Source organism: Puma concolor, chromosome C1, assembly GCF_028749965.1.
Source record: "Puma concolor isolate L17-30 chromosome C1, mPumCon1.1.hap2, whole genome shotgun sequence".
Lineage (NCBI taxonomy): Eukaryota > Metazoa > Chordata > Mammalia > Carnivora > Felidae > Puma > Puma concolor.
In genome coordinates this window covers 122,510,506-122,526,954 of record NC_141674.1, presented here as the reverse complement: position 1 = coordinate 122,526,954, position 16,449 = coordinate 122,510,506, and the positions used below count along the sequence as shown (strand labels likewise).

At 35.6% G+C, this 16,449-nt stretch overlaps 1 protein-coding gene and 1 long non-coding RNA gene across 3 annotated transcripts in view; one reads left to right on the top strand and one right to left on the bottom strand.

Moving 5' to 3' along the window:
* LOC147578419 (uncharacterized) overlaps positions 1-16,449 on the bottom strand; it is a 66,986-nt gene that overhangs the window by 27,848 nt on the left and 22,689 nt on the right. The window lies entirely within an intron of this gene.
* Positions 1-16,449, top strand: part of DPP10 (dipeptidyl peptidase like 10) — a 659,495-nt gene that overhangs the window by 627,818 nt on the left and 15,228 nt on the right. For both annotated transcript variants that reach the window (XM_086718449.1, XM_086718450.1), the window contains exons 20-21: positions 13,383-13,577; positions 14,242-14,296. In XM_086718449.1, the coding sequence (XP_086574575.1) occupies positions 13,383-13,577; positions 14,242-14,296 (250 nt within the window). The remainder of the gene's footprint in view (positions 1-13,382; positions 13,578-14,241; positions 14,297-16,449) is intronic.

Below are 16,449 nucleotides of genomic sequence, written 5' to 3'. Positions count from 1 at the left end.
GTCTCTGGATATTTAAAAAACAAACAAGCAAACAAAAACAACCAAACAACAAAAAACTATTTTATTCTGCAAAATAGGAGATTCCCAATCATTCCTCTGTGTTTTTTACAGTCTTCCAGTACCTTGATTTTTTTTTTAAACAACTGGAAAAGTTCTCCTTAACATTTTAAGATGTATTTCCTCATATTCTGTGCTCATCTCTGTTGTACCATGTAACCACAACAGATTACAATATTTTATTTCCTCTCTATTAACTGTAAACTCCTTGTTTATAAGAACTCCTTTTGTATGGTTTTGTCTTAACACAGTGACGGGCTTTATCTGTGTTCAGGAAATATTGAATGAATGAATGAATAAATGAATGAATGACCACACAAATCAGTCAACCCTGAGTTAGTCATTAGGAATGAATTCAGCCAAGATAGGGAAAAAGGGAGAAAGAAATGATTTGAGGGTTTATAATGTGTTTAAATTCAGCCTTTGAATGAGTCAATTTCTTTGCAGTGTAGTTTCCCCCTCAGAAAAATGTGAGGTCCATTTCTCATTTCTCTAATAGTCTTCTGGAAAATGCTTAATAATGATTGATTTTCATGTTATCTTTTCACTGTTTCTCTTTTATTATTGATTATTGAGCTTCTTAAATTAGTCAGATTATTTATTGGATAAAGGACATCATTTTAAGGATGTATAGATACCACCTTTAAAGCTTACTGAAACCATGAAAGATAAATATCATTGTCTTCATTTTAACACAAGGGAACTGTGACTAAAATATATCATGTATATTATCTCTAACATCAGGAGCAGGACAAAATTAGGGTTTGAACTTAAGTTTTATTTATTTCTTTTTTGGATCAATAATCTCTTTTTATTACTCAATTCTTCCTGGGTACATAGCCCATTGCATATTTGATTTTGGAAAATTATCAAAACTGCTGACCAGAATTAGAGACTTCACTACAACCAAACTCTTAGGACCTTTTTTGTTGTTGTTGTTGTTGTTGTTCCCACTTAAATGTATAATAATCTCTAGATTATAACCTTTTCCAACAGGACCATGTTAATGATTATAGGAATAATGATTAAGTTCCTAGATATTCCACATGAGAGTTCAAATTCTCACCTAGACTATTTAATAAAATTCCAAATTCTAATAAAATTGTTCTCTTTCCGAAAAGTGTTTATAACCACCAATTTTTCTGTGGTTCATATACTTTTGAATGGGTAAGATAGCCAGGAGTAAGTTTGTTTGGTTTCCCAAGAGTAAATGCACATCTATTCCACAAGTTCTCTAATATCTTTTGATCTCACACTTGTTCATGCCAAATACAGACCTACTTCACTATCAAGTTCTTACGAAACTAACACATATTGAATGCATATGGATAAGAGGGTCAGTACTCACCTCAAAGAGGGATTATTTCGGGGCGCCTGGGTGGCTCAGTCGGTTGAGCGTCTGACATCGGCTCAGGTCATGATCTCGCTGTCCGTGAGTTCAAGCCCCGCATCAGGCTCTGTGCTGACAGCTCAGAGCCTGGAGCCTGCTTCGGATTCTGTGTCTCCCTCTCTCTCTGACCCTCCCCCATTCATGCTCTGTCTCTCTCTGTCTCAAAAATAAATAAACATTAAAAAAAAATTTTTAAAAATAAAAAAAGGATTATTTATAAGGGGCAAAGCTTAAATTGTAAGTTTCTGATTTTTCTCATTTTTAAAGATTTCCCACATTTAAGTGGATAGAAAATTCTCCTACACTTTAATGCAGATGAAATGATTAGGAAAAGACAGTGGCATTTGATCCAGGTAATGGAAGAGGAAAGGGTGATCATCACTTTTCATATTTTTTATGAACAAATTGGACCTTGTTCTTTCATAATCTATAGCTAATGCATCTTAAAATTAATTTCTGTATTATTAATTAATTTCTGTATTATTTAAAAGTGTACAAACTCAAAATTGATATCTCGAGAAGGTTCCACGGGGGGGGAATTCTAAGTTTACAGAAAATGTGTATATAATGCAGCAGTTATCAGATTATCTTTTATGATTCTTTTAAATTGACAGATTTTTCTCTATATAAATACATAAAAATCACTTCTATGACTTTTTCATTGTAACCATTTTAGCTCTCTTCTCTTAATACAGATATTGATGATTTCATATGAATGACATGAATTATAGTTTCACATGAACAATATTGATTACTAATACCAATGAAAACATACAAGTATATTGTATATTTAAAGGTATAGCTCCTAAACACTTTTCATAAAAAAAAATATTTGCTAATTTACTGTTTCTAAAGTTTTGATGGTCATACACTGGGTCATAAATGTAAGAATATACCTATATTTAAATCATTCTCTTTTTCTGGTTTAATAATTTATTTTTTTTCTAAAATCCACAATAGAAGAAAATATTAAGTATGTTACTAGTTTAACATGTATTTGAAAATTTAAATCAAAGATGCTGAGAAACTTTCTCCTTTGACAATCTAACAAAACCCCAAGTTAGAGTACATCAATGACATGTTATTTGAGGGTTCTCAAATCTTCTTCCCTTTTGCCTTAAATATAAAAACATTCATATAAGACTATACAGCATACAGGCAAAGCAGAATTAAGGAGTATCAATGAGGATTAGAAGCTCTGCCAGAAGCAAAGGCTTTTCTTTTATGACATCACACGTATATTACGAAGAAACAAGTATTATACAAAATCACATGCTAACATTTACAGAGTATCTAGGAGAAATGAGACTGGGGAAGAAATTCAAAACTATTAAACTTTTGTAAACAGAACCACAATTCAGACGTTAAGATTCCTAGTAAAATTCTTGTAGGGTTAAATCAAATAGCATTTTTAATCTAGAGTTACTCCATTTTATTCAACCTGGAAATGGGCACTTCCTCTTTGAGAGCATTCTCTTTCAGCCATTTTTTATTGTACCATTTTTATAAAAATTACAAACCAAATCTAGGTGTGCCCTGTTTCATTCACTATTTATTCTATTCCCTGTTTTTGCAACATCTATAATCAGAACTCTCAGTTGTCATCAAATAGCTAATGCAGAGGGACCCAGTGATTTCGAGAGCTACTATGCCATCCATAACATGCCCTTAATCAAGGTGCTTCTACTGAGTTTCACATTTTTTCTTGAAGTCTTAGTATATTGCGAGGGCTTTCCCTTTCATCTGAAGAAAGTGTGTTTCTGACTACCTGCAAATATTAATGTCTTTGGAAAAGCTGTGCAGAAACCACAGTGATGTCTATGTCGCCATCATTTCCCTTTTAATCCATCACATGAAATACAGCATATCAACTGAACACACGTCGAACAGAACCTACTGCATCTTTAAGAATTAAAGCATAAGGGGTGCCTGGGTGGCTCAGTCAGTTAAGCGTCCAACTCTTGGTTTCAGCTCAGGTCATGATCTCACGGTTCCTGAGTTTGAGCACCACATTAGGCTCTGTGCTGGTGGTGTGGAACCTTCTTGAGATTCTCTTTCTCCCTCTCTCTCTGCCCTTCCCCTGCTGTGCTTTCTCTCAAAATAAATTAATTTAAAAAAGAATTAAAAGTATAAAAAGATATGTATACATATGTATAATACACATATAGCTTCATACGTGTGGATATTCTTGTAAAAAATCATCTGTGTATCATGCAGTTTACAATGCTTATACATTATTTTATTTTGTCCAATGAGTATAATAGGGCAGATGTTATAATCAGAAGTGGTAGGTAATGTGTCACATGTTAGACATATACTAAAAGGTGAACACTTAGCCAAAAGGTACATTTTAAGACTTTTACTACTTTTCCCTAAAATTTCTAAGGATAAAAACCTTCAAAAGATATGGTATAAATTTGGGAAAAGGCCCAGAGTCAGAACTTGGAAAAAAAGGCCTATTTTATTTTATTTTATATTTATTTTTTAAATGTTTTATTTATTTTTGAGACAGAGAGAGACAGAACATGAGCAGGGGAGGGGCAGAGAGAGAGGGAAACAAAGAATCCAAAGCAGGCTCCAGGCTCTGAGCTGTCAGCCCAGAGCCTGATGTGGGGCTCGAACTCACAAACCACAAGATCATGAACCGAGCCGAAGTTGGATGCTTAAATGACTGAGCCACCCAGGCACCTCAAGGCTTTTAAAACCTTAAATTCTTAATTCTCTTTCAGCTAAGAATTCCAAATTCCTTTTAAGAATGTAATTGCTCATATGTCAAAGATAGTGAAGTGGGCCTACTGTATAAGAGATTTACATAACAGTTATATAAAATAATGAGGTTGATTCTCCTCTGAGTGATCCATTTATGCAATGTGCTAAACTTTCTTTTGACTGTGACCCTCTCTAAAGAGGTCCAAGGAAGGGGATCAAATGCTGTTTTACCTCAGTGATGATACAGGCATTCCTAGTAATTGAAACTAAAGATCAGCAAATTCCTTCCTTTCTACCTCCTCACCCATTTGTTAGAAATTATCCCAAATGGAAACTGGCCAATGGATACGAATTAATGTAGTAAGACTTTGACAGCAGAGATGATTAGGAGATTGGAACTTGCTCTCATTTTATTGCACAATTTCTATCTGTGAGATATCCCTGAGGCCCTTTTCCATTGGTTCTTTTCCAATATTTTCATGTGCTTAGATGTTTATCCTGAGGTTAATTTTGTGTGGATAATACTAACAGTCCATTTTTGAGTTTTATAGCTGGTTTATTAATATCCATGCTGTTCAGTGTTTCATCCTGCATTCTGATAAGTTTTTCATTTTTCAGCTTCCTACAACAATAGAAATAACTTGATTTAATGAACTGGATTCTGCTTTTTCTTCATTGCACTAATGATAATCATTATGCAATTTTTGCATCATGCTAAAGATATAATCTGTGGCTTTTAATCAAGAGAAACCAAAGAACAAAATATGATTAAATTCCTTTCAAAGCAAGGAAGAATACCTTTAATAGAAATTGAACCTGATACGAGAAAGGCTACTTATTAAAAATTAGGAAGAGGGCACTGATAGCATGGAGCCTGCTTGGGATTCTCTTTCTCTGTCCCTCCCCCATTTGTGCATGCTTGCTCTCTCTCTCTCTCTCTCTCTAAACAAACAAAGAAACAAACCTTAAAAAACAGGAAGTGGGAGAAAGGAGTAGCAGGGTAGTGGAAGGATGAAAAAACAGATCCCATTTTACTAACACAAAATACCCTCCCAAATTCAAGATCCAAATTCTGATCAAGAAAAAGTATTACTTATCTCAACAGCTTTTTCAATATAAAGAAAACTTACTGAAAAAAAATAATGCCTTAAAAATAAAAAAAGACCTACTTTCTATAGCATACCTTTTATAATCCAGAAAAGTATACCAGGGTAAGATTTTTCTGTTTTTATCTATTTTTATTTATTTTTTTATTTTTGGTGCTAGAAAAATTATACATCTGTGGAAGCAAAAGAAAGAACTTACACATACAGGGATGCACATAGTACAAACACACATAGCCATGTGTGGAAAGTAACCAAATAGATAGACATAGACACACACACACACACACACACACAAATGTCTACATATACACATCTTTCATTCTAATTAACTGAAAGACCCACCCACTGTGAAAAGCAGAACTTTTGTTTGTTTTTAAGTTTATTTATTTTGAGAAAGAGTGAGAACATGAGCAAGAGAGGGGCAAAGAGAGATTGAGAATCCCAAGGAGGCTCCTCACTGCCAGTGCAGAGCCCAATGCAAGGCTTTATCTCACCAACCTGTAGATCCTGACCTGAGCAGAAATCAAGAGCTGGACGCTTAACTGACTGAGCCACCCAGGTGCCCACCAAGTAGAACATTTTTAATGCAACTGAATTTGTGCCTTAGACTAAGCAAAATACGAAAAACTTGACTATTGTTAAACAAAGGCTCAGGAATTATCAATGCAGAATTGCCTAGGGAATCACCAGATATGGCAGCTCAGCTTCCAAGAGGGAAAGAGAAAATGAAAAGGTCAAGTCCTATAGCATTGGACAGAACTGGGTTAATTAATATTTAGTATCTATCAAGAACCAGACACTGTGCTATGTTTGCATATGTATTTTTTTTCTCATTTAATCCTTGCCATTATTTTACTAGGGAGACAGTCTTATTATCATCCTCTACACCAAAGATAAGCAAACTTAGGGACTTAGGCATAGGGAAGGGAAGTAATTTGTCTAAAGCCACTGGACCAGGGCTCAACTCACTTTGGTTTTACCATCATACCACCCTGTGCTCTTTCCAGGATGGAACTCCCACATCCCTGCAATCCCTAATTCCAGTGGATTGATGCAGGTAGTTTTTCTAAAAGGTTTAATGTGAACAGGATCTATGAATGCAAGTATATGAACACAAGTGTTGAAGAGTAATACAATTTGAGTATTTGGTTGATAAGCCTAATTTTGTATGTATTCTCAACTAGGCTTCATCATTACTACCACCAGAAACACCGGCTTTGCCAGTGTAAGAAAGGGTCTAAGTAGAGGCCTAAATAACCTGGACCATATCATGGGGTGCCTGGGTGGCTCAGTTGGTTAAGCATCTGACTCAGGTCATGATCTTGTGGTTCGTGAGTTCGAGCTCCACATTGGGCTCTCTGCTGTCAGCATGACAGCAGAACTAGTTATGATATTCAGCCAAAATTGTATTATAAACAAACCACAGATCAGAAATTTACAGATATTAATAATACTCCTAATGGAAGAAGAGGGGCATGTGGACAAGAAACAGTTCTCTGACAGGCAAAAATAATAATTCTCATATGATATAGTAAATATACAACAAAACTCATTCTGCCATTCTGCATGTAGGACAATGCATCCATGAGAAGAAATCTAAGGATCATAAAATAAGAAATAGAAGGAATCGGCCAAGAGGCCTTTAGCCCACATACATATGTATGTATTGCTTCAAAGAGGTCAAACTTCGGGGCGCCTGGGTGGCTCAGTTGGTTGGGCATCCGACTTCGGCTCAGGTCATGATCTCGCGGCCCGTGAGTTCGAGCCCCGCTTCAGGCTCTGTGCTGACAGCTCAGAGCCTGGAGCCTGTTTCAAATTCTGTGTCTCCCTCTCTCTCTGACTTTCCCCCATTCATGCTCTCTCTCTGTCTCAAAAATGAATAAACGTTAAAAAAAAAATTTCAAAGAGGTCAAACTTCACATATGTTACAACTAAATCATCCCTAACTATAAACTTCTATTTAGTAAAATTCATATTAAGGCAAAGAAAATATTGTTTAAGGCTAATGTCCTGTAAAACGCACCAATTATGAAATGAAGGATCTCCTAAAGACAAAATCAGAAGGGTTGACAATTGATTTTCCTTAAAAATTTAGTGTGGCGATGGCTCTTTGTGGCATCAGTTTTATTTTTGTTTTCCCTAAGCTCACCTTCCATTGTATTCTTTTCCCTTCCTTTCACACGTTTTAAGTCTATCCTATCTAAAATAAAATTGCAACACTTAGTTGTCAATGATTCTAGCTTTCATCTAGCTTTCATGCAGCTGAAATCTATCTATTCTAGGCCCAGAAAGAGGAAAGAACTGAGGTGACTAAGCAATTCTGTGTCTCCTCCTTTCATATCCCACTGGACAGATACACAGCTATCAGTATAGCAGCTTTAAAATTCTGCCATGTAGGAAAACAAATTCTGCCACCCAATAGATCAGTCAAGTAAAGAGTACTCATTAGAAAATATTTTCTTTGGGCACCTGAGTGGCACATTCAGTTGGGCATCCAACTTGATTTTGGTTCAGGTCATGAACCCAGGGTCATGGGATCGAGCCCCATGTCTGGCTCTGTGCTGAGTGTGGAGACTGCTTAAGATTGTCCCTCTCCCTCTCCCCTTCCCCACCTTAAAAAAATATATTTCCCTTCCATATATTATAACCTTAGTTTTACTGTTAGGGAAAGGCTTTTAAAAATGTACTGTAGGTAATCTTAACTATTTACAACATAGTATTTTACAAACAAGAACAATAAAAATAAAAACAGCATATAATTACTCAGGGAAACTCAGCACTTCCTAACAAAGTCAGGACCAAAATCTATGTTTTCTGAACATAAATTCAAGCTCCGTACATGAATTTAAGTAGCACTTTGTGAACTTGACCAAACATTGCAGTCTGAACAATTTGATTGTTCTTCACATTTTAATTCAGGTTTGGTATAGGTATTCTGTTAGGTCATAAAGATTGTTTTGTCATTTTAAAGGTCTGTTAAATATCATGTATAAAACTCATCTTCCTTTCTATATTTTACTATATGCCCATATCTTGAACTCTTCATCCATTCAGGCACGTGTAGTGTTGAAGGTATTGAAATAAATGAGGAGCCTGTCTCCCAAGAACTTAACCTCTAAGAAAAGCTTAGTAGTAATTTTATTTTTCTACCTGTGTTAGGAAATAAATGTTGTGATCTTTCCACTGCTTAAGTGGAAAGCACTTTATTTCCTACCTGGGTTAGGAAATAAATGTTGTGATCTTTCCACTGCTTAAAACAGATGTAATTGTTCTTTTACCACAGTTTTGAACAAAATTGTATGTCCCCACTCTCAGCCTTGAAACGCCCTCCTTTCTATGAGTCCCCAGAGTTTTCAGAGACAGAGAGTAAAACAAAATAGTGCAGGAAGATGACCTGAACCTAATACAATACCATATGTTAACTATACTAGAATTAAGATTTTTTTTTTTAATTTAAAAAAAAAAATTTTTTTTTCAACGTTTATTTATTTTTGGGACAGAGAGAGACAGAGCATGAACAGGGGAGGGGCAGAGAGAGAGAGAGGGAGACACAGAATCGGAAACAGGCTCCAGGCTCTGAGCCATCAGCCCAGAGCCCGACGCGGGGCTCGAACTCACGGACCGCGAGATCGTGACCTGGCTGAAGTCGGACGCTTAACCGACTGCGCCACCCAGGCGCCCCTAGAATTAAGATTTTTAAAAATTATATATAAACACTTAGATCTTAAAAAAATTTACAAAGATGAAGGTGACACTCAGAGAAAGACAAAAGGGAACAAAATAAACTGGAGCTCACCAATTCTACATGACCAAAATAAATGAGTCGTGGCCCCCTCTTATTGGTGGGTGATTTGGAGTACTTCTTTGTGTTCATTCTCACTGCCACGTGTCTTACTATTTCTATCTCACCGAATAAGCAGTATTTTTTGCCTTCATTTGCAGAAAAATAATCTAGTATTTCTTGCTCAACACTTTGTGAAGAATCTCCACCCCGTTCCTGCAATTGTCTGGCTTTTTCCTTATAAGAACAATGCTTAGCATAATTCATGTTCTTTGATAACTCATCTTGAAATAGATATGCTTGTAACATACACCAAAAAAGAACAAACAATAAACCCAACTAGATGGATGAAATGTGTTAAGATCTTTGGTAATGTATTGATATCATTTTGTATTCTAACACTGAAAACTGTAAAGACAATGTTGAAGTTAAACATGGCAATTAAGAGAAAATACCAAAGGAGTGGAATTGTATTTTTTCTTTGGGTATTGCAAACTTTAAGGGATTAAAGGTTTTTGTTTATAAAAATCTACAAACATTTATTAATCATTAAGTTTGAAAAATGTGCCTTATTTTAAACTGTATCTTAAGATAATTTGCCTGCCATAAAATGTCTATAATTAACATTTTGTCTACACGTACATTAGCTTTGAACCCAACTCATTAAACTGCTGTGAACAATTCAATGGGGTTCATATATAAATTGGAAAACTATTATCTTACATATCAACAAAACATTTTACAGTGTGATCTCACTCCAAAGGGTCTGTTCATTACAGTTTTATATTTTCTTAGAAGTCTTTAGGTATCATTGGTCCATCTGACATAATACGTCATATGACATGACACATTACCTTTATCCACAGATACTGCCCAGTTTGATTTCTGCACAACTGGCCCAAAGCCTTTATATAGTTTTTTTTGGTTTTTTTTGGTTTTTTAACTGCAAGGAAATATGCTCAATATAAGCAAAACTGCTCACAAACAGAAAAGCAACAGGTTTCTACTGTGTGATAAATCTAAACACTGTTTTACATTTCTTACTATATTTTGTAAAATATTTCAAATACATTATGCCATTTAATGCACACGAAACTCCTTGAGACAAGGAAGCCAGTATTTTGCCAGTATTAAAGACAAGGACACAAAGAGTCTTTGAGCCTTAGCGTCTTGCCTATCAACATTCAGAGTAAAGTATGACCATCTGGTCATATTTTTACTAAGTTTAAAAATTGAAGTTAAGGGGCACCTGGGTGGCTCAGTCAGTTAAGCGTCCGACTTCGGCTCAGGTCATGATCTCGCGGCCTGTGAGTTCGGGCCCCGCCTTGGGCTCTGTGCTGACAGCTCAGAGCCTGGAGCCTGTTTCAGATTCTGTGTCTCCCTCTCTCTCTGGCCCTCCCCCGTTCATGCTCTGTCTCTGTCTCAAAAATAAATAAACGTTAAAAAAAATAAAAAAATTGAAGTTAATCATTGAAGTGAATCATGTTTTGCTTTCCAATATTTGCAGTAAATCCCCAAGCTTCAAAATATAGTCCCTTTATTTAAACTAAAGGCTTTTCATTTTTTTAAATTTATTTTTTTGTGTAAATGTTCTCCATTTTATTTTTTTATTTTTTTTTTAAATATATGAAATTTATTGTCAAATTGGTTTCCATACAACACCCAGTGCTCATCCCAACAGGTGCCCTCCTCAATACCCATCACCCACCCTCCCCCTCTCTCCCACCCCCCATCAGCCCTCATAAACTAAAGGCTTTTTAAAAGTCCTTCCATTTTAAACTTTACATGAGTATATTTTCCCTGAAAAAATCTAGGTAAACAGCCTTTTCTGTGTTCAGGTACCACAAACTGTGCTAGGCATAATGATTCATGGTACTTCTCAATGGATAGACAAGTTATATTAATATCACCTGGGAATCTGGAAAAAATAGCAATTCTGCACTTTGTTCTGAACTAGGCAATTAGAACTCTAGCAATTAGAACAAGCACGTGGGTATGTGTAGTAAAAATTCCTAATAAACTGATCAAGAGCTAATGCTGTAAAAACTAAATTAAATTAAAAATAAAATCACAAGAAGAGTTAAAGATTGAAGACACCGTGGAAAGACCAAACAGATCTAGATTTGGCTCACAGGATCACCACTAATTATGTGACTTGGGGGGAATGGTGGGAGATCATGATTAAACACTTTCATGGCACAGTTTATTTACAGTATAGGAGAAATAATGCAGGAAATAAGCCATGCAAAAGACAACTTCATCCCCAGAAAGGTTAAATAAATTCTGGTAGTGTATAGTAAGTAAAATAATGGATCTCAAGTACTTAAACCACAGAAGACATTTTTATTACTTTAATAGGGCTGGGTATGCTAAACAATAAAAATTTATTTTATCACAGTTCTGGACAATAGAAGTCTAAAGTCAAGGTGTCAGAAGATTTTATTCCTTTTGAGACCTCTCTCCTTGGCTTGCAGTTGGTTTCCCTCTTGTGTCTCTTCACAGAGTCTTTCTTCTGCCTGGTTCATGTCCCTAGGGTCTCTGTTGTGTACTAGTTTTCTCTTATAAGGATACTAGTCAGATGGATTAGGGCCAACCCTAATGTCCTCATTTCAACTGAATCACCACTAGAAAGGCACTATCTCCAAATACAGTTACATTCTGAGACAGTAGGTGTTAGAGATTCAACATGTAGATTTTCGGAGACAAAATTTAGCCTATAAAAGCTTTTAGTAAATTTTAATTGTCCTATTTTTTTTTCCTATTTCCTACCTCCTCCTTTACCTAACTCACTGATCTCACATGGCCCCTGTATCTGTTCAGTTCTATTTGCTGCCCGGAAGTTATTTTCCTTAGTAAATTTGATAACCTAGAAGCTTGTTGATGGGGGTTAATTTATGTATTGGTATATACTGGTGCTTCTAAGCAACATATTTATATAAACAAGAAGTCAAGAGATTGGTATCCTTACAAGAGTGAATAGGGTAAAGATTTCTGGTACATAGCTCAACTAAAATTGGAGATGTTCTCAGAAAATTAGATGTTGATGCTCTTTAAATCTATCACATGGACAAATGAACGTTTGAACTATAACTATGTTTGGACCTAGATTATCTGTCATTTTATGAGATTCTGCTTTTTTTTCCCTTTTCTATATTCTAGAAAGTAAAATATAAGTACCACTGTAATTGGACATTTTAAAGTTGTACCACTTTTTCCTGCCAGAGACAATGTTCATGCTTTGTAATTTGTGTGTCCTTCTTTACTTCTAGTTTTCAAATTTTTCAAACATCTGTGTCTCTCTTTTCTAGTTAACTTTAGTGATGAAAAACCATATTTCCTCAATGTATGCTTAATTTCTCCTTAGTGAGAATTCTACCACAAAAACAAATTCAGGGTATATTAATGTAGTATTTCTATTTGAGTCAGAAAGTCTTTAGTATTGTCCATTTATTGTGTCAAGAAACAAAATTCAACTGAGTAGTTTAAAGATCTAGTTGGCTTTATTCAGGATTCCTGATTTGGGTAGCATCCCGTCTAGCAAATAGAATCCCCAAGGACCTGTACAAAATGGAAGGATTTTATAGGCAGAGATGGGGTGGGACAAGAAGGGTTTTAGCAAAAGAACACAAAAGATTGTTTCAGCCCAGGTCACCTTCCATTAAGGGGAAGATGGGGGCTATGGGAGGGGTCTTAACATGTAGATTACTTCATAGTACTGAAAAGGAAATTCTTGATTTTCATTGGTTTAAAATTCCAGTTCTGGGAGAGGCTAGAAGTGCAATTAGGTTAGGCTTTATTAAGTTTTGGAATTTAATATACGTGACTTCATTTTGGGTCTGTTGTCTTTTTAATGCTTGTTAAATTATTATTAAGTCTCCATAACTGGTTCTGCTAACAGATCCTTTAGCCTTTGTACACCATCTCCAAGACATGTATAAAACACACTATCTGGAAGAAATCCAATAAAGTAGGGCCTGTATGTCAACTTGATCATTGTTCTTTAGAAATGCTTATGGAAAGTTAATGTATTTTTCTTCCTTTCTCTCATTTGAAAAATGAGTTACAATCATCTCGTATGAACAGTTTTAAATCGTGTTTCATGTTTTCAGTGCATTAGAGAACTTTTCATTTGAAATTTTACAAAGGAAAATGGCATTATACTTTCAGGTTTCTTATCAAGGATTAACAGATATTTTCAGGCTTCTTATCAAGGATTAACAGAAATTTTAATAGGCAACCTGGGTCTTTTCCAAAATTTTGAAATAGTAAGTGCGAAAGCTAAAATTTCTACCACATGGTCAATTGCTCTTGTTTTGGTCCAATGTGTTGGTATTTACAGGGATGAAGAACCAGGAGGCCAGCTGGTTACAGATAAGTTCCACATTGACTGGGATTCAGTACTTGTTGACACAGATAATGTTATCACGGCACGATTTGATGGCAGAGGAAGTGGATTCCAGGGCCTGAAAATTCTGCAGGAGATTCATCGAAGGTTAGGTTCAGTGGAAGTAAAGGACCAAATAGCAGCTGTGAAGTAAGTGGGTCTGCATTTTCCTACTGTTTTTCCTTTAATGACAGAAGCTAGGTATATGATACATTACCTTTGAATCATGTACTTTAGTACAGCAATCTGTACTTTAGTGAATAGACAATTTTCTAAGTTAGTCATATAGACTTGCATTCATTTCTTCAAGTACTTTTCACTCATCACAGGTAATAAAACAATTATCGAACTTCCGCCTCCTTGGAATTAAAATTCACTTTAGATTTTTAAAAATTGGAGCAACCTTAATTAAACCACTCTAGTATTTATTTACAATAACCTACAAAGTCTATTATTTCCCAGTTAACTATAATTCTTGAACTTTCACAGACACCATTCCCCCGCTGGCAGGAATGACCTAGAAAACTAGTAGGTTCTTTAAACCAGTACACAGAAACTGACTGGGATATTGTCAAAATGTAGATCTGCAGGCCTGAAATGGGGTCCCCAATTCGGCATTTGTATCTTCCTACCAGGTGATGCCCAAACAACTGGACCATCACTTAGAGTAGCAAGATAAAGCTCCAACCACTAAACTATTTCTGGTTTGACTTCTGGGTTTTGTGTGTACATTTGCATGTGTGTGGGTGCCAAAAATGAATTCCCATGTGTGTTTAACTCAAGAAAATATAATGTTTTTTTTTCCTCATTGCAGATTTCTACTGAAACAGCCATACATTGATTCCAAAAGATTGAGCATTTTTGGAAAGGTAAATAGAAATGTTATGCATATGTATATAAGCACACAGATTTACATATGTGTATTATACATATAGGTATATACATGTGTTTGTATGTGTGCATATATAATTTCCCCATTTTACTATAATCTCTCTGTACCATTCTTTAAAATGTAATATTATAATTAATACTATATACATTCAGTCATTTATTAATCCAGCAATTATCTATAATCCAATTGGTGCTGGTGTTATAAGTAGAGCAGCAACTAAACAATAATAACAACAAAATCTGTTTTCGTAAAGCATATCTTCTAGAAAGAAGAACTTGATAAACACATAAATGCAAAACATGGTTTCATATAGCATGAAGTCTTACAAGGAAACCAAAAAACAAAAAAAGTGGACATAAGTTAACTCTAGAAAGGGCTAATGTTCTTAGATTAAGGGGTCAAGTAAGGCCCCTTGGATTAAGTGATATTTAGGCTGATACCTGAATAACAAAAGGGAGCCAATTGTACCAATCTCTTGCGGCAGGGTGTTCTCTATAGAAGGATCAAGTACCACAGCCTTAAGGATGACGTACATGGCTCAGAAACTGAAAGAGGACCAATATTCATAATTAGGTCTTTGTGGTGTTTTCTGTGTGATATTTACTTCTCATTGCAGTAATTTTACGTCAGGTCCAATATCATTTTCACAGTGTGGATAGAGACTCCACATAGATACTCACTGAGCACCTAGTTTATGCATATCACTAGGCTAGACACTATACAGGTACTAAAATGAAAGGAAGGAGGTCTAGTACTATTTTAGTTTGGAGACAAAGAAAATTATTGGTGTTCATGGATTTAAATATAAAACAAGTTTTACTATCCATAAGTGAACTCAGAGATACAGGACCAGAATAACCGACAGTTTCACTGGGCGTAAATTTTTGTGGTATTCACTGACAAATAGGTATATGGAAAGCTATTTAACAAATGAATAAATTGTAAATCAGCCCAAACCACCACCACTCTCCCCTGACTTCAGATACCTGCAGTGTACCATGTCTTTGCTTTATTGTATTCTTGCCCTTCACAATATTCAAGAGATTTACAGGGACAATGCTTCTCTGACACAAGTACAAATAAATAAATGAAAACCTACCCCTATACATTATTTAATATTGATTTTATTTTTGAGAGAGAGAGACAGAGCATGAGTGGGGGAGGGGCAGAGAGCGAGGGTGACACAGAATCTGAATCAGGCTCCACACTCCATGCTGTCAGCACAGAGGTCAATGCGGGGCTGGAAAAGCAAGAACCCGTGAATTCATTACCTCAGCCAAAGTTGGGCGCTTAACGAACTGAGTCACCCAGGCAACACCCCCCCCCCCCATCATTACTAAGAAAGATATTAGCAAAATAATGGAAATGTCTAGGAAAGTGATCATTCCAAAGACATGGAAACTCTCAACAAATTAACAAGTGCACACAGTGAAGACTTATCACATGCGAGAGCATGGATGAACCTTGAGGACACTGTGCTCAGTGAAGTGAACCAGTCATAGAGCGACAAATACTGTGTGGTCCCACTTACATAAAATATCTAGAGTAGTCAATTTCATGAAGACAGAGAGTGGAATGGTGATTACCAAGGGCTAGGTGGAGAGGGAAAAATAAAGTTTGTTGCTTAATAGGTAATGGGATCTCAGATTTGGAAAATGAAAAAGTTGTAGAGATTTGTTTCACAATACAGACACTAGACAAGACACAATACACTACACACTACTGAACTGTGCACCTAAAAGTGGTTAAGTTGGTAATACTATATTAGGTGTTTGTTACCACATACACAGCGCATAAAATTAACATTTTACTCTTTAATGGTCCTGAGATATGTAATAATTTACAAAGGACTTAGTTCTTATGTATTTCAAGGCTCTACTTACTATACACATACATAAGTATAAAAGATCAAATAAGCTACACACACATTATTATGGAAATTTAGATTCAAAAGGTTGTAAAATGCCTTATAGAAAAAGTCGAACATAAATTGGATAGTGAAAGTCATTCAGCAAGTAGAGGACAAGGAGAAGGCTCTCAGGTAAATGTTCAAAGAACATGAAATAAAATAATTGACTATAATTAAGGCTCATATAAAGGAATGAAAAATGACAAAACCAAAAGGAAGTC